Source organism: Bombina bombina, chromosome 6 (genome assembly GCF_027579735.1).
Source record: "Bombina bombina isolate aBomBom1 chromosome 6, aBomBom1.pri, whole genome shotgun sequence".
Classification (NCBI taxonomy): Eukaryota; Metazoa; Chordata; class Amphibia; order Anura; family Bombinatoridae; genus Bombina; species Bombina bombina.
The window spans coordinates 458,423,631-458,449,870 of record NC_069504.1 but is presented as its reverse complement, the minus strand read 5'-3'; the positions used below and the strand labels follow the sequence as shown (position 1 = coordinate 458,449,870).

Sequence of the window (26,240 nt, the reverse complement as noted above, 5' to 3'; positions counted from 1 at the left end):
ATACGCCATCAGATGTGAACGGGCAAAAGAATCAGTTCGTACAAAAGATTTGGCTCGGAATTTTCGTAAACTTTAGGTTGTCAGAATTTTGTTCACGTTTGCATTTGTTTAGTCCACTGGTTTTCAAACCTGTCCTCAGTCCTCCCCAATGGTCCAGGTTTTCTGGGTTACCTTAGATGAGAGCAGGTAAAATAACCATGGTTACTAATCAGCTGATTGTTTCACCTGTGCTCTAGTTCATATATCCTCAAAATGTGACCTGTTAGTAAGGCCTGAGAGCAGGTTTGAAAACCAGTGGTTTAGTCTGAAGATTCTGATATGAAATTCATTTGAATACGAAATTTGTTTAGTTGCATTAATGTTTATGGGAAGCCCTCAAAACATTCCTTTTAGCAACAAATTTACAGATTTAATGATAACTGTGCACGAGAAAACATACAGGAACTGGAACAATTTTTACAAAGAAAAGCATTTGATAATTACAGTAATATCAATTATTCACTGGTATAACCGTTTCCCACTACCCTATTGTCTCCCCCTACTTACCTTTCACTTCTCACCACTACAACCATTGCGTACACTTACTTTTTTTTTTTTTTTACTTTTTCATTCTGTTTCAAATCCTTCATTCTAAAGTACTCCCATTTCTCAAATACCTGCTCGTGCACAGCTATTCGTTCATGCGCATTGCGCACTAAGTGATGCTGCAGACCTTTCTGAACACGAAACTCATTCTGCACGATACACAGCCACCAAATCGAATCCACTAGCCCATGAACATAGTGATGTCACATGTAGCAGGGATCAGGAGGCCATTTCAAAACAGCCAACGCTTGGAAACTTACTGGTTTTTACCTGGATAAAAATGTTCCTGGGGATAATTTTATACGATGGGCAAGCATTACAATAATGTAAGTACAGTTGCAGTGTCCCTTTTAAGATGTAAAGCAAATGTATCTAAAAAACATAGTACTGTATGATTTTTATGGCCTTCTGATATCAATTATTGGCAAAAGTTGTAGTTAGGCCTAAGAGGTCTGCTGCTGAAAAGAAAGATTTAATTAATGACTATACTTTTCATTCTGCGCTGCATTGAGAGTACACTTTTGACCTCCAAATAATATACCCTAAATGTAACTTGTTGATGTACTGCAATTTTAGGGTCGATTTATCAAAGTCTTTCGCCAGCCTTTGAGCCACTACGACTGCAGGTTCTCACATGAGAACCTGCACGCCGTATTTAGCAAGCAGCGGTCATCAGACCGGGGATATTGACAGCCCTGCCCGTGCGTGATTGGCTGTGTGTTGGCAGGGGGCGGGATTGCACGCAAGTGCAAAATAGCGCTCGTGTGCAATGCTGAATTCCTCCAGGAGAATTCAGACCGCCAGAGGCGAGCTGCGGCGGACAGGGGCACGTATATGCGCCCATGTCCGCCTCAGCTTGATATATCGCCCCCTTAGTGTTCTGCTATATTTCTGTTTGTGAATCCCACTATTTCAAACCCTGGAACATGGAACATGGCTTCTGGCTCTAATTACTTGAAGGAAGCACTTGTAAATCGCTCTTTTTGTGCTATATGAAAAGTTAAAAAAAAGTTTTTCTTAGCTTAATTAAAAGAAGTCCCCCCCCCCCCCCCGGTTCTCCCCCCCCCAAAAAAAATAGTACCAAATGTATACATCTGTTTCCTTCCATTCTTACAGACTTCCTTTGGTGATGATAAAAGCTACAAAAAATAGAAACAAGCACCCACCATTTGGTGTAGGAGATTCTTAACTCAAAGCTGTCGTAATCATTTAGCCAGTTTTATTTTAGATTATAGTTCCCCTTATCACTTTACAGGTTTACTTTTACGTCATCTCAGTATTCTACCATGCACACAGTCTCTTATTATTTCACTTAATCTTATCTTGCAAATGGTGCTCAAGTAATTAAAAAATATATGTTAAATTCCATGCAAAATAAGTTTCACTGTCTATAAAGGGGGAAATTATCTATTAAAATGCCATTTTAAAGAAGTCATGGATTGGTGTCTGCATATAACAGAATAGGAAGTAACATTTTTTTTTACATATGCAAAAGGTTAAAGGAACAGTAAATACAGTAGATTTTCATAATCAACAAATGCATGATAAAAATACAATGCAATAGCACTTAGGGGCCGATTTATTATATGGAGGGAGGACATGATTCACTGTAGCTGTATGCTGCTTAACTCCTGATGCCGGAAGGCTCACGCGGAATGAGCAGCATATGCTGCTTAATAAATCGGCCCCTATATCTCAACTTAAAATGAGTAGTATATTTTTTTTTTTTTTTACAAATTTCAAAGTTTATGTCTATTTCCACTCCTCCTGTATCATGTGACAGCCATCAGCCAATCACAAATGCACATACATATGTTCTGTGAATTCTTACACATGCTCAGTAGGAGCTAGTAACTCAAAAATTGTAAATATAAACAGACATTTTGTTAATGGAAGTAAATTAGAAAGTTGTTTAAAATTGCATGCTCTATCTGAATCCTGAAAGTTTAATTTTGACTTGAGTGTCCCTTTAACATGATATACAAGACAAAAATAAGCAACAAAGCATAAATGCCACTTGGTACGGTATGATCCAGAAATGGAAGTTGATGGTATATTTACCAGGCTTCTTAAGGCAGCTGATAAATTGCTGGAGAAAGGCAGTTTGTTTGTTTTAAAGGGACAGTTCACCCAAAAACTTTCTCCCCTTTAAATTATTCCCACTGATCCTTTTTACCTGCTAGAGTGTATTAAATTGGTTGCAAGTAGCTCCTTTACTCATATTTCAGCATTTGAAATAGCTGATTTAGCTTGTGGTTTCCCAACCTATACTGAAAGTTTTGATACTGGCGTATACGCTATTGAATAGCCTAAGTAAACACAGCCAGCAGAAGAGATTACACCCTCAGTGGGGGCATGATAGTTAAGTAATAAAATGATAATTTTCCATTGTTCTCTCTATGTATTGAGCTTTGGTGTTCCAGACAAATATAAGATAAGGAAGCAAGATTGTGTACATAAAAATGATAACATAATGAGATCTGATATTACCTGAAGCTCAGCCCATTGTAATAGGCTGTGGTTTCAAAGCACAAAACCAGCTACTTCAGATACACAAATAAACCCGAAAATGCAATTTCTCAAATATTTTATACTCTGAAGTTAGTATAACAAGTAATTTAAAATACATTTATGGAAAAACAATTTTACAGTGTACTGTCCCTTTAACTTATAAAGTTTACTGGTCTACAAAGTCTGTTATCAGATCGCAATGTATTCAGCTTTAATAGCATCTTAGCCTGTGATATCTACAGGGGTATACTTGTGGACAAAGCTGATGATACCATTATCTCTGTTGCTAATGGTGCCAAGTATTAAAAACAACAACTCACACATATAAAATGTCAGTTTTTGTTTTAATACATCTGAGTGGGCGCCTGTATTCAGTTGCCATGGAGTGTGGTGGCTAAGTACAGTGTTCCTCTCCACTTTTGTTCCCCTGCAGGCCACACTCATGGGCCGATTTATCAAGGGCCGAATGGCCCCTGTTTCCGCGTGAGCCTTCAGGCTTGTGCAATGTTAAATGCCGACAGCGTATGCTGTCCGCATTCAGCGATGTCGGGCGGACATGATTCGCTACAGCGAATCATCATGTCCGCCCACCATTCGATAATTCAGCCCCTATGTGTCATTAGGGGACTGTATATTGAAAACGGCAGACCCAAACATTAGCCAATATGGCATTGTTAAGGTAAGGGACTCCAGAACCATGGGAGTAAGTGTCCGCCAAGTGTTTCTCATTACTTTTAGAATGATCAGCTTCCGCTTAGCAATAGTACCATCCTTGCGGTATACTATGAGTAAGCCTGATGTCTGTGGTGATGTCTGTGGTGATGTCTGTGGTTTCCTCTAGGGCCGTTTTTTAATACATTCTTTTTCTGCCACTGGCACTGTTCCCTATGACTGTGTTTTCTAAAGTAATTTTCAGAAGTCCTTTCTTTCTCAGGGACATCTCCACTGTGCCTGTTGCAGTCAGAACAGCCATGTGATATTTATTTTTTTGTTATTTTATTTTATTTTTTGCGTAGCTTTTTACTGAATTCTCGGATTTTAGGTCAATAAATGTGATAATCATTATAAAACTCTTATTGTGTGCTTTTCCGGTGGCTTCACACTGTTTTATTCTAATCCATTACAAAATACGTTTTTGACAAACCTTTTCTGCAAGATTTTTGGATATAAATAATTTCAACAATCTTGATTTTTTTGAAAAAACAATATGGGCCTATTTGAACAGCATATATTAGCTGTTTGCTCCTTTTAAATGGATAGAAAGATCAAAATTGAAATGTCTTCAAAGAAGCAATAAAAACAAACATTTAATATTGCTCAAATCATACAATTAAACTATGAAGCTTGTGCAGGGTCACACTGTTCATTATGATTGCAGATCAATTTGAAAAAAAAAAATTCCATTTACTTTAATCATCAAATTGTGCAGTCCTTGTATATGCAGACTTTCTGAGGCACCAGCACCTACTAAGCATGTTTAAGAGTTCACAGTATATGTGTGTATACAGGGACATTAAAGGGATATGAAACACAATTTTTTTATTTAATGATTCACATCGAGCATTTAATGTTAAGCAACTTTCTAATTTACTCCTATTATCAATTTTCTTCGTTCTCTTGGCATCTTTATTTGAAAAAGCAGGAATACAAGCTTAGGAGTTTAAATGTTGCCACCAATCAACAAGCTCTACCCAGGGTGCTGAACTAAAAATGGTAGGATCCTAAGCTTACATTCCTGCTTTTTAAAACAAAGATACTAAAAGAACAAATAAAATGTGATAATAGGAGTAAATTAGAAACTTGCTTAAAATTGCATGCTCTATCTGAATCATGAAAGAAAAAAAAATTGTGTTTCATATCCCTTTAAAGCAAGCTTTGATATTTGTCAGAAAAAGACTACTGCTCCTTGAAAGGCGATAGTCATTGCCTGGTCTTTTTTACTCTGCATTTGTTGATTATGAAAGTCTACTGCATTTAATGGTCTTTTAAGTGTTAAAGGGTCATGAAACTCAAACTGTTTCTTTTCATGATTCAGATAAAGCATACAATTTTAAACCACTTTCCATTTGACTTCTACTATAAAATTTGCTTCATTCTCATGGTATCCTTTTATAAAGGAGGATCAATGCTCTACTGGGAGCTAGCTGAACACATAGGGTGAGCCAATGACAGAAGGCATATATGTGCAGCCACCAATCAGCAGCTAGCTCCCAGTAGTGCATTGCTTCTCCTGAGCCTACCTAGGTATGCTTTTCAACAAAGAATCTCTAGAACACAAAGTAAATTAGATAATAGAAGTAAATTGTAAAGTTGTTTAAAATTGTAGGTTCTATCTGAATTATGAGAAAAAATTGGGTTTAATATCCCTTTAATTATAAAATTACTCAAAATAATATGAATTATTTGCACAAACTGAAAAACCTGAATTCAAACATATTAGGTAGTTATTATCAATTCGTAATCAATTAGCCCTTATATTTTACTTTTGCATTGATGCTGCTTACTTTGTTTCTGTGAAGGGCTATGAAAACTCCTGCAAGCCCCCCTTGAAAACTCTATGAAACAACTGCTTTTTAAAAAAATACGTTTTATTTCCTGTGTCATATGTTTTTTTATTTACTATGCTGATCTTTAATGACTATCTCAACTTACTGAAATATAGAAAAGCGGTAGTCCTGGAGAGTATAGTTAAAACGTCTTTATTTCAAACTCAAATTAAAAACGAATGGCAGTCACAAGTAAAAGCATAACAGGTGTGGCACACCTGTTATGCTTTTACTTGTGACTGCCATTCGTTTTTAATTTGAGTTTGAAATAAAGACGTTTTAACTATACTCTCCAGGACTACCGCTTACTTGTGACTGCCATTCGTTTTTAATTTGAGTTTGAAATAAAGACGTTTTAACTATACTCTCCAGGACTACCGCTTTTCTATATTTCTACATTTTGCCAGTGTATCCTGGACTGTTAAGCTGTGGGGAGGTGTGTGCGTGCGTGCAGCAAATAGTTATTGGTGATTCTTCAGCATCGGTACTTTCCACGGATTGGTTACTGCTGATTGACGCTTTGACTAGCCAATAGGATCTAGCGCTCATCGAAGAGGAGAGACGCTGTACATCTGCAGACCCACGAGGACGCCAAGCAGCTGAGCCGGTGAAGAAACGAGCACTCGGAGATGGTATAAGGTACCCGTGCATCGTAGATCCCAAAGTGTCCGGTATAGTAAGCAGGCTTGGGCAACAGTGGGGGACTTATTTTGACCAATTCGCCTATGCAGTTACCTATAAAAGTTTCCTTAAGCTGTCATACAGTTTGGAATACACTGCACTATTAACTATTAGCTGACCTCAAGTGGTTTTTCACGCATTTGTTTTAGCACTACTGAGTTCCTTCTTTTGTATGTTTTATCTCAACTTACTCTCAATAAATTAAAAACTAGTCTACTGTCAATCAAAGGAATATATAGGTAGAATTTGCAACTGTAAAGGAGTCTGTGAGGCTCAACTAGAGGCATTTTTGCTGTATACTCCTGTATACAAAATGTGACAAAAGCAGTAGCACATTTTTCAAGAAACAAACACACAATCTATCACTAATTACAGCAGCAGGTCACATGTTCTTCCTTCAACGCTACAGAGTTTTGTGGTGCTTTACAAATAAGTAACAATAATGCATTCTGAGAGAGTCAGTGATATGGCAATACATTGCTGGCATGCATAGGAGAGAATGTAAGTGACCAGTGCTGATACTGTTCAGCATAGGTTTGGAAAACAGCACACTGATTCTTAGGCTTGTGGGGCAAGATATGTAGAACCTGCCAAGTCCAAAATTACAGTCCAAACAACAAAAAGTATTCCAGCCTCCAAAAATTTAAAAAGAACCTTTATTTTCTTACATGGGGTCCTCAGAGATAGAACATACGACGTTTCAAGCCTGCTATAGGCTCTTAATCATGTATACTTAAAGTGTACATGATTAAGAGCCTAAAGCAGGCTTGACATGTTGTATGTTCTATCTCTGAGGACCCCGTGTACGAAAAAAAAAGGTTATTTTTAAATTTTTGGAGGCTGGAATACTTTTTGTTGTTTGGACTGATACTGTTCAGTCCAAGCAGGGATATAGATCAAATATGGCATGTTAGAGGTCATTGAGGACTGCAGTAATCTGCAATTCAGCATAGTTATTAAATAGCTAATGTTTGTTTAAATTTTCCTCTGACGTCACCTTACCAATTTTAAGGAAAGCAAACACATTGCTATATGTAGTTGCATTCTGCTAGTTTACTATTGTTCTTTTTCAATAAAAAAGAATGTAAATCTCCTATAGTTATGTAGTCTGTATATTGCAGGCCATACACATTTGTCCTGGTGTTCTTTTTATCATCACCTTCCAGCAGACTTGACATTATACAGACATTTAACAATTTGTCATCCTGTGTGATTATCAGGGATAGGCACAGACCAAGGCTGTGGCGGACATTATGCAAAGTACAGACTTTAGTGAAGGACACCAAGATACATTTCAAATTAAAAACATAATTATATAGTTCTGGGTGTTATTTACTGATGCAGATACCACTGATCGTAAAACCAGCCCTCCTCTGGCTATACACATGTGCCAGTGTCACTACTGAGTCTTTGTATACAGCTGGGTGTTATTATACAGATGCACATACACATCCAGTATTTCACTCAGGCTTTATTTATTCCATAACTTATCACCTAATATCGCTAGCAGTCACTTGACAAGCCACTAACTTAATTCATACTACATATTTTCCTATTCTTATTATTTAATCATAAAGAAAATATATACTATGGTTGTGAATCACAACCTTAGTGTATCTTTTGTTTATAATTAAATAATAGAAAAGGGAAAATTTGTAGTACTTAATAATAAACCTTAGGTTCCTGTTAAAGTGCTTTACCTTTGCATATAAAGCTCCAAAGACACAGTGGCAGCTTGCTTCTTGAATCGTCCCTCTCTGTCTCACTCAGAGTCACTGAGCGAAACGGGGGGACCGCGTGCGTCAAGGAGGAGTCAGGACCAGCATTCATCTGTCCTACTCCCTCTCCACCGCAAAACAGGCGGCGGACACTGCAAGGGCCAGTCAGGGACACCTTGCCTATCCCTGGTAATTATTCTGTCAAAATATTGGTGCTGAAACATCATTCAAACTGTAACCTTTGGAAGTTTATTTCACTCATTTTGGCTCCATTTTAAATGGTAGGCAGTGACAACCAATGACTTAACCCTACTCCTTGCCAGGTGGACAGCATAATAACTGCAAAACAGTTAAATGGCTGTGAAATGTCACTTGTGAAATTTCAGCTGTACTTTTATGATGTGCACTTTCACATCATCAAATCAATAGTAAACCATCGGTAGGTTCTGACAGACCAGTGTTGGTAGTTGGGAAATATGTCTGCGTTCTTTGATACACAAGACAAATAAACTATAATTTGTTTAAGTACTATAAGTTACAGACAATCTTGTATGTATTTTCTACATGATAGATAGATAGAGCCCCACCTACTGTTTAAGAATCGGTCTCCCGTGTAACGTTTTATCACAAGACAAAAGGGTTTTCTACAGTTTTTCAATTACATTTAGGTTACAGTCAAATAATAGGATATGTAAACATTTTTCAGTAATGTTTAAAAATTCAACTTGAAGGAAAATGTATTCTGAAGCAGTCATACTATAGCCATACAACAATACCATATCAGATTCTGCCATTTGTTGTGATGTGTATGATCCATTGTCACTGTAATCAAGTTGACCCACATAATACTTTTTTAATAACTAGTAAAATATATCATACAACCTGTGCTTTAATTAAATAAAAACAATAAAAATCTGTGTGGAACTGTGGTTCTTGTGGTTAACACTACGGGGTATATTTAACAAATGCCGGGCGGACATGATTCGCTACAGCATTACGACCGCTGCATCTTAAGATATAAGATACTTCATGAATGAAAGTGCCCTTTATTTGTTTCTACAGTCAACCCTAGCGTTTCAAAAATGCTATGGTTGACTTTCACTTTAACTTAAGTTTTCGGCGAGCCGAAACTTTGCGGGAAGAAAGCAGCATCCGCTGCTTATTAAATCTACCCCAGTATCATCACTTTTTTGGTGCAGAAATACTTAATACCCAACTAATAAAACAAAATACCAAAATGAACCTTCAGTCAAACTATTCTAATATGATGTTCAGAAACTGGTAAATATATTTACAGACATATAAGCACATAAATACATATGTACACATATACAGAGAAACATGTAAAAACATATGTATGTAATATTCATCTTTAAGTGTTATACTGTGTATTTACTGTAAATATTTGACATTCCAATGTTCTGCACATAGCAGTATATGTTCCATGTATTTTTAAATAGATATTACTATATGTTTCTATATATATCTATAACTATATATAATTGTGTATATATATATATATATATATATATATATATACAGTATCTCAGAAAAGTGAGTACACCCCTCACATTTTTGTAAATATTTTATTATATCTTTTCATGTGACAACACTGAAGAAATGACACTTTGCTACAATGTAAAGTAGTAAATGTACAGCCTGTATAACAGTTTTAATTTGCTGTCCCCTCAAAATAACTCAACACACAGCCATTAATGTCTAAATCATTGGCAACAAAAGTGAGTACACCCCTAAGTGGAAATGTCCAAATTGGGCCCAAAGTGTCAATAGTTTGTGTGGCCACCATTATTTTCCAGTACTGCGTTAACCTTCTTTGGCATGAAGTTCACCAGAGCTTCACAGGTTGCCACTGGAGTCCTCTTCCACTCCTCCATGATGACATCACAGAGCTGGTGGATGTTAGAGACCTTGCGCTCCCCCGCCTTCCGTTTGAGGATGCCCCACAGATGCTCAGTAGAGTTTAGGTCTGGAGACATGATTGGCCAGTTCATCACCTTTACCCTCAGCTTCTTTAGCAAGGCAGTGGTCGTCTTGGAGGTGTGTTTGGGGTCGTTATCATGTTGGAATACTGCCCTGCGGCCCAGTCTCCAAAGGGAGGGGATCATGCTTTGCTTTAGTATGTCACAGTACATGTTGGCATTCATGGTTCCCTCAATGAACTGTAGCTCCCCAGTGCCGACACTCCCACCACCATGCTTGACTGTAGGCAAGACACACTTGTCTTTGTACTCCTCACCTGGTTGCCGTCACACACGCTTGACACCATCTGCCAAATAAGTTTATCTTTGTCTCATCAGACCACAGGACATGGTTCCATTAATCCATATCCTTAGTCTGCTTGTCTTCAGCAAACTGTTTGCGGGCTTTCTTATGCATCATCTTTAGAAGAGGCTTCCTTCTGGGACGACAGCCATGCAGACAAATTTGATGCAGTGTGTAGCGTATGGTCTGACCACTGACAGGCTGACCCCCATCCCTTTAACCTCTGCAGCAATGTTGGCAGCACTCATACCTCTATTTCCCAAAGACAACCTCTGGATATGATGCTGAGCACATGCACTTAGCTTCTTTGGTCGACCATGGCGAGGCCTGTTCTGAGTGGAACATGTCCTGTGAAACCGCTGTAGGGTATTGCCCACCGTGCTGTTGCTCAGTTTCAGGGTCTTGGCAATCTAATTATAGCCTAGGCCATCTTTATGTAGAGCAACAATTCTTTGCCATGTTGAACTTCCAGTGACCAGTATGAGAAAGTGTGAGAGCGATAACACCAAAATTTAACACACCTGCTCCCCATTCACACCTGAGACCTTGTAACACTAATAAGTCACATGACACCGGGGAGGGCAAATGGCTAGTTGGGCCCAATTTGAACATTTCCACTTAGTGGTGCACTCACTTTTGTTACCAACGGTTTAGACATTAATGGCTGTGTGTTGAGTTATTTTGAGGGGACAGCAAATTTACACTGTTATACAGGCTGTACACTCACTACTTTACATTGTAGCAAAGTGTCATTTCTTCAGTGTTGTCACACTAAAAGATATAATAAAATATTTACAAAAATGTGAGGGGTGTACTCACTTTTGTGAGATATGGTGTATGTGTATGTATATATATGTGTGTGTGTATATATATATATATATATATATATATATATATATGTCGGTTTGGGGTATTTGAGAATATGCGAATAGGGTGTCAGGTTTTTTTCCACTTTTCTTTGCTCCATTAGGGGGGAATAAGTTATCGCACATGTGATATTCTAAATTCGGCTTTTACACACATTGGGTTAGCGCACAAGCTAAAACAGATTACTATCAACTTGTAATATGAGCGCTACCCGACACGTGCAAAAAGCTTACTTCTAGCACTGGGAGTTAATGCTCGAGCGGGAGCCCTTAACCTCTTAAGGACATATGACGGAATTTTTCCGTCATAAAACAATTGAGCAAACTGAAAGCTGTGTCCTTAAAGGGTTAAATATAAGTATATAAGTATAAAACAAAACAAAAAAAACAAAACACAACTATTTACAATTATGTTAAAGGAAAGTAAACGTTACAAGACATTCCTGTTGTGTTGCTATAGATAAAGATATCAAACAAGTCTTAACAGTTTTTAAAAGAAATTAGCATCCTTTTTTTACTGCAATTGTTTATCAAAAGCTCCACTCACAATTTGCCTTATTTGGAGGAGAAAATCTGGACTTTAGTCTACAGACAGCAAGGCTAGCCGCTGTCATAAAGTTAGTATAAAGTGTATTGTTCTGAAGCTGTTATCTGGCAAAAGCCAACTAGAGAAAGATATGTAGCAGGGTTAACCACGAGAAGTCAGCGGGTGCATTTTAAGTTCTAGGAATGAGAAAAGCCTCAATTTTCAGAGCTAAATGACATAAAAAGGGGACAAAATAAATAATGAAAGTATATTGCTTCATTACGCATCACTAAACATTTTTCTTTCATGATTCAGATAGAGCAGGCAATTTTAAGCAACTTTCTAATTTACTCCTATTATTTTTCTTCATTCTCTTGCTATCTTTATATGAAAAAGAAGGCTTCTAAGCAAGAAGCAAGACAATTTTTGGTTCAGACACTAGACAGCACTTGTTTATGGTTCTGTCCAATCAGCAAACAAAACCCAGGTTATGAACCAAAAATGGGCCGGCTTCTAAACTTACATTCTTGCTTTTCAAATAAAGATAGCAAGAGAATGAAGAAAAATTGATAATAGGAGTAAATTAGAAAGTTGCTTAAAATTGCATGCTTTATTGGAATCATGAAAGAAAAAACCTGGGTTCAGTGTCCCTTTAAACTCTCAATGTGTTTACAGTACCTTGTTTAAATCAGGGTAATGTAATTGTGTGTTTCATAAGCTCAGTTTCTTTCCCAGAATAATTTTGGGTGCAATTGGCTGTATATATAAGAAGGAGAGAGGGCTGTATATATAGGAAGGGGAGTTAAAGGGACATTGTATACTATATTTCTCTTTGCATAAATGTTTTGTAGATCCATTTATATAGCCCATTTGGGAGTGATTTGTAAAAATGTATAGTTTTGCTTATTTTAAATAACATTGTGCTGATTTTCAGACTCCTAACCAAGCCCCAAAGTTTTAGATGTATACTGATGTCTACAGACTCCTGATTGCTTCTGTTTGTATAATGGGTCTTTTCATATGCAGGAGAGGGGGTGGGGGTCTGCTCTTTCAGACCATTTCACTGGTTGTCCCAGCCTAACCTCATCAACAGTGCTAAATTGGATGCTTCTAAGTACATTTTTTAAAGGTTTTATACTGGATTTTTATATCAGTTTCTGTGTATATTCTTCCTTATAGTAGTGTCTTTTACATATATGACAATTAGTGTATACTGTCCCTTTAACCTGAAGACTTTAATTATAAAGAAATTAATGTAGGTATAACTGATTAAGCGTTACAGTATTTGTGACCTGCAGCTGTTTTATTACACTCTCCTTTGACTTTTCTTTGCTTAGGAAAGTAAGTGGGCAGCAATTTAGTTTGACATTGCTAAACTACTATAGCTCTAAGTGGGCAGGAGCCAAATTCTCAACAGTACACAGCTGTGTGCTGTCACTTGATAAGAGATGTATTAGTAAGTAAATATCTTATTTTATATAATATCCTTTCTTATTACATATAGGGTGGGCACCCAGCAGGTAGTTTGCCAGCAAAACCAGTATTTTAAAAGGGACATAACATCATTTCATGATTCAGATAGGGCATGCAATTTTAAACAACTTTCTAATCTGCTTCTCATAGTATCCTTTGTAGAAAAACATACTGAAGTAGGCTTAGGAGCAGCAATGCACTGCTAGGAGATAGCTGCTGATTGGTGGCTGCACATATATGCCTCTTGTCATTGGTTCACCAGATTTGTTCAATTAGTTCCCAGTAGCAGTGCATTGCTGCTTGTTTGACAAAGGATACCAAGAGAATGAAGCAAAACATGATAATAGAAGTAAATTGCAAAGTTGTTTAAAATTGTACGCTCTGTCTGACCCATAAAAGAAAATGTTTGTGTTTAATGTCCCTTTAAGGTTCAGGCCAATATAGATTATAATGAATAAATATAGAAATGAAGGATCTGTCATGCTGAAACTTGTTTTACGTGAGCTGGAATCTAATTCTGACCAAGTAACCTGTTAAAATGAGTAATAGCAGCTTTAATTTCTGGGTTATGCTGTGTAATAATTTACGGTAATTAGCACACTTAGTATTTTTTTCCACAAAAGGTGGCAACATTAATTACATGCAATCACCCGTCAATATAACTGTAAATCAACAGCTTGGTTTACCTAAAACAACGTCATTTTCAAACAAAGATGTTCAAACGTGTCATGTATGATCTGTTTATTCATTTCAAGAACTGTAAATACCGTTTTTAGACATCTTTATAAAGGAAAAGTAAAATGCTCTTTTTTTTTTAATGATGATTTTTTAAATAATTATTTGTTTCCCCCTTTTTAGCTGTGTCTTCCTCAAAACCGGAAGATGTGACAAGACAGACTAAAGGTCAAAAGAAAAAAAGGAAAGGCAAAGGAAAGAAGAGGGATCCTTGTCGGCGAAAATTCAAAGATTTTTGCATTCATGGAGAATGTCGATATATGAAATTAGAGAAGACGCCATTCTGTGTGTATGTTGCTTTTTGTTTTTGTCTCTTCAACAAAACGTGTTGGGCCAGATTATAAGTGGCGAGCTGACAGTTATGCGTGAGCGCTAAGGGGCTTATTGTGCCTGTTTGCCTGTGTCGGGTGTAGCGCTCGTATAATAAGTTAAGTAAGCACGATCAATTGAGCGCAGTTGAAGTTAGCGCTCGTGGTGATAACATGTCCTCAGAGCTCTGGTTAACTGTTTCACAAAACATAAAAGTCACAAAACACATAAAAAATACATATAACAGTACAATTACACTCATAATAACACTAGCTAATACAACTTTTTTGTACATTTTTTAAAAACAATTTTTAAGGGCTCAAAGATATTAGGTCTCAGGTGTTAGAAAAAAAAGGCTGGCAAAGGGTTTTATCATAGAGATACATACAAATACATGTCTAAATATGTATATGTGTGTATATATGGTTATATATATTTATGTGTACATATGTATTTATATGTGTATATATGTATTTACAGACAAATATACACATATAAACACATAAATACATACTATACACATATAGACAAATATATATATATATACATACACAGTGGATATAAAAAGTCTACACACCCCTGTTAAAATGGCAGGTTTCTGTGATGTAAACAAATGAGACAAAGATAAATCATTTCAGAACTTGTTCCACCTTTAATGTGACCTATAAACTATGCAACTCAATTGAAAAACAAACTGAAATCTTTTAGGTGTAGAGAAGTAAAAATAAAATAATATGGTTGCATAAGTGTGCACACCCTTAAACTAATACTTTGTTGAAGCACCTTTTGATTTTATTACAGCACTCAGTCTTTTTGGGTATGAGTCTATCAGCATGGCACATCTTGACTTGGCAAGATTTGCCCACCCTTCTTTGCAAAAACACTCAAAATCTGTCAGATTGCGAGGGCATCTCCTGTGCACAGCCCTCTTCAGATCACCCCACAGATTTTCGATTGGATTCAAGTCTGGGCTCTGGCTGGGCCATTCCAAAACTTTAATCTTCTTCTGGTGAAGCCATTCCTTTGTTGATTTGGATGTATGCTTTGGGTCGTTGTCATGCTGAAAGATGAAGTTCCTCTTCATGTTCAGCTTTCTAGCAGAAGCCTGAAGGTTTTGTGCCAATATTGACTGGTATTTGGAACTGTTCATAATTCCCTCTACCTTGAATAAGGCCCCAGTTCCAGCTGAGGAAAAACAGACCCAAAGCATGATGCTATCACCATCATGCTTCACTGTGGGTATGGTGTTCTTTTGGTGATATGCAGTGTTGTTTTTGCGCCAAACATATCTTTTGGAATTATTGCCAAAAAGTTATACCTTGGTTTAATCAGACCATAACACCTTTTCTCACATGCTTTTGGGAGACTTCAGATGTGTTTTTGCTAAATTTAGCTGGGCTTGGATGTTTTTTTTTGTTAGAAAAGGCTTCCGTCTTGCCGTCTACCCTAAAGCCCAAACATATGAAGAATACGGGAGATTGTTGTCACATGTACTACACAGCCAGTACTTGCCAGATATTCCTGCAGCTCCTTTAATGTTGCTGTAGGCCTCTTGGTAGCCTCCCATTCTAGTTTTCTTCTTGTCTTTTCATCAATTTTTGAGGCACATCCAGTTCTTGGTAATGTCATTGTTGTGCCATATGTTCTCCACTTGATGATGACTGTCTTAACTGTGTTCCATGGTATATCTAATGCCTTGGAAATGCCTTTTGTACCCTTCTCCTGACTAATACCTTTTAACAATGAGATCCCTCTGATGCTTTGGAAGCTCTCTGCGGACCATGGCTTTTGTGTAGGACGCGACTAAGAAAATATCAGGAAATACCTACTAGAACAAGGTTATTCAAGGTTAATCAGTGGCAGTGTGTGATGACTCTTATTTAACATGGTTTTGAATGTGATTGCTTAATTCTGAACCCAGCTACATCCCCAGTTATAAGCACACAGTTGCACACTTATGCAATCACATTATTTTAGTTTTTTTTTCCTTCCCTCCACCTTAACGATTTCAGTTTGTTTGTTAATTGAGTTGTGTAGTTTATAGGTCACATTAAAGGTGGAAAAAGTTCTGAAATGATATATCTTTGTCTAATTGTTTTACATCACAGAAACCGACATTTTAACAGGGGTGTGTAGACTTTTTATATCCACTGTGTATATATATATATATATATATATATATATATATAAGCGCATTGGAGCCCTTTGCTGTCAAGTAGATGAAAACATGCAAATCATATTTATGCAATGTTCATATTTAATACTGTGTATTTACTGTAAATATTCCACATTCCAGTGTTCTGCACACTGATTTGTTGTATTTCTAAATAGATATCCCTGGATATATTTGTATATATCTATATCTATACCTGTATATAATCGTGTGTGTGTGTATGTGTATATATATATATATATATATATATATATATATATATGTGTGTATATAGGTATAGATATATATTGTACCAAAATATCATCATATATATGTAGAAATATGTATTTATGAATAAATAGAACATATTCTGCTATGTGAAGAAAATTGGAATGTGAAATATTCATATTTTCATATCGGGTTAGCGCACTTGAGAATATGCGATCCGGTTTGTGCGTGAGTAGGGTGTTAGGGTTTTTCACACTTTTTTTTTCCTCCATGGGAAACTTCCTAACTTCAGCTTTTTGCGTTCATCAGGTTAGTGCATGAGTGAAAACATTTTATTTTCAACTTAATTCAAGCGCTACCCAATGAGCGCCAGAAGCTTACTTCTAGCAGAGTTAGTACACAAGCAGGAGTGATAAATACTGCTACACTTGTAATCTAGCCCATTATTTTTAATCATTAAAATGATTATATTTTAAAAAATTTTACTAAACAAAAATTATTATATTTTTATAAGTAGGTTATTATATGGTTTTAAAATGGATGTAAATGACTTTGTATTAAAAGGCCATGCAGAACACTTATAGCAATTATGAATATTAACAACTTTCATACAGGTGGTGAGAGTCCACAATCCATTACTCCTGGAAATTACTCTTCCCTACCACTAGGAAGAGGTAAAGATTCCCAAACCACAAGAGCTCTATAAAACCCATCCTAGCTCACAGGTATCTCAGTCTTCTCTTTGCCTCTGCTGGAGGAAGGTGAAGATGTGCATATGATTCTTCAGTGAGCAGGTTTTTCAGTCTATGTTGAGGCCCATTTTCCCCTCAGAGTACAGTGTTTATCAGAGAGATGTATATGGGGTATGGTTAGTGGCTCTCTATCACCTTATTGGAAATGTTGTCACTAACTTTACATAGTGGCCGCAGGGATGTGTATTTTGCCTCTTCCTATGGATCTACAATATACTGCTATTCCATATATGCTGATATGTTTCAGTACTGGTTTGGCTTTCTACTGGTTGTCTACTGGTAGATGAGTGTTTATTGGTAAGTAAGTATCATATATTTATTTATATGACACTCTGTAGCCTTGTTTGTGCAATTATAATTATATATTAATATATACTGTATATAGCCTTGGGACAGAATCTTTATATCATTATTATGCCCCTTTAAATTTTTTGCACGCAACTGTTTTTAGTAAGAGTTTGTATTTTTTAAAGCGCGTAGAGAAAGCACACTTGGAGCTCAATGGATTGTGCATCCTGAGCGGTAATTTTTTTTTGTGCTTCAGCTTTCAGATTAGCCCATGTCTGGATAGCACAAATATGCCTCTAGTATGCGCACATCGTTTTTTTTTTGCCACACAGAGCTCCCTTTTAACACCTTAGCTTTTGCACGCATCCTCCTTTTCAGCTGAGCGCAATCCAGACTTCGAGTATGGAGTCTACTTGTCTCCTGCTTTATTTTTTATTTCAGCTTACCGCATTTTATTAAGATTCTTTTGGAGGGGGTACATTTTTCCATTCGTCATGAGCTTTTTTTAAGGGGATATAATTTTGTATGCTATTATAAATGGAGCCTTCTGATTCTGTCCCTAAATCTACCTTAGAAGCTTGGTCCTCTGAGCACTTTCCTACCAATATTAAGTGTGTGTATTGTAAAAAAACTGAAGTATTTCCTCCAGCTTATTTATACGACTAATGTTTAAAAATGTTAATGCATTCTGACCAACCAAATGCTGATTTTATGGGGCCTATTTATGATGGTGCGAGCGGACATCTTAAGTTCTCAGAAATGGCAGATTTCCTCTCTTTCAGTTTTGTTTCATAGAAAGATTGCTGATATTCCTGACATTCATAGTTTTGTTCAGGCTTTGGCATGAATTAAACTTGTGATCAAGCCAATTTATCTTCCCTGGGGTCTTAACTTGGTGTTAAAGGTTTTGCAGGCTCCACCTTTTGAGCCTATGCATAAAGTGGATATTAAGCTTCTTTCTTGGAAGGTTTTGGTTTTTTGGCTATCTATTCTGCTAAAAGAGTTTCTGAATTGTCTGCTCTTTCTTGTGACCCTCCTTATCTTATCTTTCATCAGGAAAAGGCAGTCTTAAGAAATAAATTTGATTTCTTATCTAAAGTTGTGTCTTCAGACAATATCAGTTGGGAAATTGTTGTCCCTTATTTGTGTCCTAATCTAAAGAATGCTTCAGAGAGATCTTTGCATAATTTGGATGTTGTTAGAGCATTGAAGTGTTATATTGATGCTACTAAGGATGTCAGACAAACGTCTAGTTTGTTAACTTTTCTGGTTCTAGAAAAGGACAGAAAGTTTCTGCTGTTTCTTTGTCCTCTTGGTTGAAACTTTTGATTCATAAGGCTTACTTGGAGGCAGGTCAGCCTCCACCGAAACGGATTACATCTCATTCTACTAGATTAGTTGGCACTTATTGGGCTTTCAAGAATGAGGATTTTTTTAATCAAATTTTACTAAATACTACCATTTTTATGTATTTCTTCTTCTGATGCAGCCTTTGTTAGGAAAGTCCTTTAGGAAGTTGCCTCAGCTTGATTTATTTTTGGCTGTTGATTCAATTTTAAGTGCATTAAAAAAAATGTCCTTTTTGGTTTCTTGTGGGGTTGTGGAAATATTTTCAATGGAAAAAAAAGTTGTTTATTAAATCCCACCCTTTGTGTCTCATTACTCGTGGTCTCCGCTGCTTGGGTATAATGGATTGTGGACTATCACCATCTGTTATGCTTTATTTATTTTTGCTCTTATTTCTTTTCCTACCTCATTTTTCTTGGCTATACGTTGGACTGAGTTTTTTTAGTTTTTTTAGAGCTCTTGGGGTTTGGGAATCTTTGCCTCCTCCTAGTGGTAGGGAAGAGTAATTCCCAGGAGTAATGGATTGTGGACTCTCACCACCATGAAATAAATTAATTTATCCGTTAAGCATAAATTATGTTTTTTTTTATTAAGGCTGGGCAGATATTATCACGTCATTTTAGATTTTTTTAAAAATTAGCTCATAGTTTTTTTTAAATAACTTTTCCAGAATTAGTCATAAAGGGACACACATCTCTGAGATAAAATTAAACATTATTTAAAATTGGTCTGTCATCAATAAAAAAAAGCTTACTTACCTTCCTGAAGATATCACCATATATTCTTTAAAAGCTCCAAGGGCATTGCTGCTTCCAACACTTTACAGTACCCTGACATTATTTATATATTCACTGGCAGCTCACACAGGAGTGTGCATTCAAAAGGATGTTGAAAGCACCAGAGGCGTCAGTGCCTTACCAACATTCTAAAGCACAAAATACATATCTAGGAAGGTAAGTTTGTGTTAATATTAACAAACAGCATACATTTAAATAATGTTTTATTAGTAGAGTGTCTGATAATATAGTGCATAAAAGATTAAAAATTAAATATTGGTTTTCAGTCATAAAAGAGTAGTGTTATAGGGACCTTCTAATACAAACATTTAATTCTCTAAATTGTTAGAGCCACAAGCATTCCAGACCATAGCCGATGAGCCAGTTACAAGCAGTAGTTGCATACTGTACGCATATCCACCAATTGCCATCCTTTTCCAAGCAGGAATATAAATGTTTAACCCTTCCCTTTATAATAGGACCATACATTAATTCTAATTCCTTAACATTTTTTTGCTCTTCTATACTTTTCTACTGTACTCTATTAGATTTTACAAATAAAGGGCTAGATTACGAGTGGCATGCTAAATGTTGCAAGTAAGCGATATCTGGCTTATAGTGGGTGTTCGCTCAAGCGCAGTTGAATTTAAAGGGCATCGGGTTAGCGTGACTTCACAGCTCTGGTTAACTGTTACGCTCAAATAAAAGTGTCTCAAAAAACATCACAAATACAAGTACAGTTACATTCATAATAACACTGTCTGATACAAATTAATAAAAAAATCTTAAAGTTATAAGGGCTCAAAGATAGGAGGTTTCAGGTGTTAAGAAAAAAAAAAGACTGCAAAGAGCTTTAACATAGAGATACATACATATTTATACATGTCTAAAGACACACACGTGTGTATATATATATATATATATATATATATATATATATATATATATATATATATATATATATATATATATATGTGTGTATGTATGTGTGTGTGTGTGTGTGTGTGTGTATCTCTACATACTTATACATGCATATCTATTCCTATATAGATAGATAGATATTTCACATGAACAGTATCCGATGTATATAGAAAAATATATTTTGTAATAAAAAGTACATAATTTTCTATGTAAAGAAGGAATGTAAAATATGTGTTTTGTGCATCACTTTTCTCAATCTTGCTCTTAACACGGTCGAGTTAGCGCACAAGAAAACTTAAGGCGTGTTATTGAAATATTACATATAAAAGATTCGAAACAATTTGGTAAAAATTATTAGACAAATTGTAAAATATTCACAATAATCCATAGAATATATTTACTTATTTTATAGTATGTATAATTTTTAATATTTTTTATTTTTAAAATCTTTTATATGTAATATTTTAGTAACGAGCCTTAAAGGGACACTGAACCCAAATTTTTTCTTTTGTTATTCAGATAGAGCATGCAATTTTAAGCAACTTTCTAATTTACTCCTATTATCAAATTGGTATCGTTATTTGAAAAGCAAGAATGTACGTTTAGAAGCTGGCCCGTTTTTGGTGAACAACCTTGGTTGTTCTTGCTGATTGGTGGATAAATTCACCCACCAATAAACAAGTGCTGTCCAGGGTTCTAAACCAAAAATTGTCTGGCTCCTTAGCTTAGATGCCTTCTTTTTCAAATAAAGATAGCAAAAAATGTGGGTTCAGTGTCGCTTTAAGATTACAAAGTTTTAATGTGCGCCAACTTGACCACGTTAAGATCCAAATTTATAAACACATTGCAAAAAATGCATATTTTACATTCTTATGTTCTTCACAAAATAATGTACTTTTACTATTAAATATATATATTTATATGATGCTGTTTGTGTAAAATACATATCTATATATCTATAGAAATAGATATGCAGGTATAGGTATATACACATAAAAATAGAAATATGTATTTAAGAATAAAAAGGACATTAGCCTGTAAGTGAAGAACATTGGAATGTCAAAATTGTACAGTAAAACACATATAAACACATAAATACATATATATGTCTTCAATTATGTATACATAAGTGCAATGTAGCCCTTTGCAGTTAAGTAACTGAAAACATGTAAAATATTTTTTATGCAATATTCATATTCAATAAAGTGTTTAACCGTGTATTTAGTATTTATTGAAAATATTTGACATTCCAATGTTCTTCACCTAGGTGAATATGTTCTAAGTATTTTTTATTTTTTTTATTGAGGTAATACATATCATGTATACATTTATATTGCATGGACAAGTGACACTAGGTTATACATACATATATTTGGTAGTGCAGATTAAACCATGTAATGTTAGGACATCCATTATTGATTACATTAACCTCTTTTTGTTTTTTTTTTCTTTATTTTAATTTAGAAAGAATAGAAGAAAAGAAATGTTCGAAGTATTTTTAAATAGAAATTCATATATATATATATATATATATATATATATATATATATATATATATATATATATATATATATATATATATATATATATATATATATATATATATTTATAATCAAGATAAGGATAAGCACTCACTGGATTTAAATACAATAACTATTTATTGGTAGTGACGTTTCGGGGCATTCACCCCTTCCTCAGACAACCCAAACAGTGAATCAAACAGTGTTATATAACAAATCAAACCCCTCCCCCATCACATAATCAGCCAATCAAAATACATCAGTGTAAATCAATAAGAGATGTATATTAACAAATGTATATTAACAATAAACATTTCACTCATGTGTGATACCATCATGGTATATAATATTAACAATAAAATATATGTAGAGATAATGACTATCTAGTGTGGCACAATTGTGTATAACAGTGATAACGATATGAGTGGTCATGGAACCAGGCACAAGTAAGCGTAGTCAACATATCTAACTCTATCTTACAGCAAAAAATATGAGCATAAGAGGTATATATTTCATTTAGTACAACTGCGAGATGGCTGCTTACTTGTTTATAGCTTATATGGGAGTTGCGAGGCTAAGTACGAAATCGGCCATGCACGCTGAATCCAGCATGGTCACAGGAGGGCGTGTGAGCATCCGGGTTACTTCCGGATCAGAGCGCTCTGAATAGAGCCATGTTAGGTGTTGCCATGGCAACCTATCGCAGTCTGACTTGCTTTGTCAGAGCGGGGCTAACATCTGAGTGACAGCAGCAGGCTGCCATGGCAACCCCGTATCATACATACAGTGCTATGTGGGCAGCTGACACAGTCTCATTGTATTCAATGTAGGACTAAACGATATACTGTTATTGATATTAGCCAATTACTTTAAGCAATTACCTTGCTCATTCACTATGGCGTGTTCACTGAGAGCTGACTCAGTTAGCAGCTGTCAGAAGTAACCGCTTATAGTGATTACCTGCAATCTGGCTGCGGTCCCTATAAAAAGAAGGGTGCCACCCCATCATATTAAAGCCATGTTTCTAAGAAACAGTGAAAAAAGAAACAGTTGAGAATGGACATAATATATCAGAATAAGATAATCAATCTGGCACTAAATCTGGGGATCTGGAACCATGCAAGAATTAGTCTGACAGGAACTTAGTCACATATAGCCTTAGTATGTCCCATCTATAGGTAATCTGTGTAGAATACTACCAATGTGTGTACACTGCCCCCTATTCAATATCATTATCATCCCAGCACTAACATTGGGACTATGGTGGATAGTAAAGGTAAATCAACCCATAAAATATGGCAGAGAAAGGGGGGGGGGGGGTTAAGATCAGTAACTAAAGTATCTACATCAGTCATTAGTCAAATATACAAATGGACATAATAAAGATTTAGAAAGAGGGCTATGATCCAATTTCCCATAAACAATAGATAAAATATATCCTCACCTCAATAGGAAAATGTACCATTATGGCTCAAACTCCCATTGGGATTGTAGCAAGATCGGTGAGGGACCATTGGGACCTATTGACGTCAGACCAACAGCTACCATTTAAAGATTTTTCCCCACCAAGAATGGGATATAAAAGAGGACGCAACCTCTAAGACATGTTAATGATTACTGACCCAAGACACGCCTACATCAAAGACACATGGTTAAAATCCAAGAGACAGGGTTGTTTTAAGTGCCTGGGTTGCACAACGTGCAACTCGATGATACAAAGCAAAACCTTTCACCATCCACATACCACCAAGAGTTTTAAGATCCAACACAATCTAACGTGTTCTACTCCGTTTGTGGTCTATCTGTTGAATTGTACATGTGGGAAGTACTATGTCGGTAAGACGGACGATGACATCAAGAAGAGGATGGCTAACCATCGGACTGCCATCAGGACAGCAATCAAGGATGGTACATCGGAACAACCAGTGGCACGCCACTTTGTACAGATGAAACATATGGTGAAGGATTTACGCTTTATACTTATTGACCATGTACCAACATTGCCACGGGGAGGTAACAGAAAGAACAGGCTCCTTCAAATTGAAGCCAAATGGATCCATAGACTTGGAACGGTACACCCTGGTGGACTAAATGCAAATCTGGACTGGCACTGCTTTTTATAAGTCCTGGCAGAACGAATATGATATATCCAGATATACCATTTAATGATGAGAGTCCATGTAGTTCCATGGGTGCCCTGATGGGTACACTGAGAGTCCACATTGTCCATCCCATATTTGGGGATTACTATGCTCCAAGAGATTTGAAGTTGATTGACAAAGTTCTACCCTCCACTGTAGCAATAATCAGGAGTTTGAGCCATAATGGTACATTTTCCTGAGGTGAGGATATATTTTATCTATTGTTTATGGGAAATTGGATCATAGCCCTCTTTCTAAATCTTTATTATGTCCATTTGTATATTTGACTAATGACTGATGTAGATACTTTAGTTACTGATCTTAAACCCCCCCCCCCCCCTTTCTCTGCCATATTTTATGGGTTGATTTACCTTTACTATCCATCATAGTCCCAATGTTAGTGCTGGGATGATAATGATATTGAATAGGGGGCAGTGTACACACATTGGTAGTATTCTACACAGATTACCTATAGATGGGACATACTAAGGCTATATGTGACTAAGTTCCTGTCAGACTAATTCTTGCATGGTTCCAGATCCCCAGATTTAGTGCCAGATTGATTATCTTATTCTGATATATTATGTCCATTCTCAACTGTTTCTTTTTTCACTGTTTCTTAGAAACATGGCTTTAATATGATGGGGTGGCACCCTTCTTTTTATAGGGACCGCAGCCAGATTGCAGGTAATCACTATAAGCGGTTACTTCTGACAGCTGCTAACTGAGTCAGCTCTCAGTGAACACGCCATAGTGAATGAGCAAGGTAATTGCTTAAAGTAATTGGCTAATATCAATAACAGTATATCGTTTAGTCCTACATTGAATACAATGAGACTGTGTCAGCTGCCCACATAGCACTGTATGTATGATACGGGGTTGCCATGGCAGCCTGCTGCTGTCACTCAGATGTTAGCCCCGCTCTGACAAAGCAAGTCAGACTGCGATAGGTTGCCATGGCAACACATAACATGGCTCTATTCAGAGCGCTCTGATCCGGAAGTAACCCGGATGCTCACACGCCCTCCTGTGACCACGCTGGATTCAGCGTGCATGGCGGATTTCGTACTTAGCCTCGCAACTCCCATATAAGCTATAAACAAGTAAGCAGCCATCTCGTAGTTGTACTAAATGAAATATATACCTCTTATGCTCATATTTTTTGCTGTAAGATAGAGTTAGATATGTTGACTATGCTTACTTGTGCCTTGTTCCATGACCACTCATATCGTTATCACTGTTATACACAATTGTGCCACACTAGATAGTCATTATCTCTACATATATTTTATTGTTAATATTATATACCATGATGGTATCACACATGAGTGAAATGTTTATTGTTAATATACATTTGTTAATATACATCTCTTATTGATTTACACTGATGTATTTTGATTGGCTGATTATGTAATGGGGGAGGGGTTTGATTTGTTATATAACACTGTTTGATTCACTGTTTGGGTTGTCTGAGGAAGGGGTGAATGCCCCGAAACGTCACTACCAATAAATAGTTATTGTATTTAAATCCAGTGAGTGCTTATCCTTATCTTGATTGAATATCCTGCTAAGCACCCTGGTCTGTGTTTGGGTTGGCGAGTGAGAGTGCACTTACTTGGAGTCTATATTTATATATATATATATATATATATATATATAAAACCCAAAAAATCTGATGTATAGAAATATGTATTTTATGAATAAATAGAACATATTCTTCTATGTGAATAATACTGGAATGTGAAATATTCATATTCAATTTTAGGTTAGTGCACTTGAGAGAATGCGATCAGGTTTGCGCGACTTGTTCGATGTTTTCCCCCCCCCACTTTTTGTGCTTCATTGAAGTCTATGGGAGAATACGATAATGTGATCACGATAT

At 36.2% G+C, this 26,240-nt stretch overlaps 1 protein-coding gene across 1 annotated transcript in view; it reads left to right on the top strand.

Annotated features, from left to right (window-relative positions):
• HBEGF (heparin binding EGF like growth factor) overlaps positions 1–26,240 on the top strand; it is a 93,067-nt gene that overhangs the window by 32,572 nt on the left and 34,255 nt on the right. The window contains exon 3 of the mRNA XM_053717224.1: positions 14,048–14,213. Within this exon, the coding sequence (XP_053573199.1) occupies positions 14,048–14,213 (166 nt within the window). The remainder of the gene's footprint in view (positions 1–14,047; positions 14,214–26,240) is intronic.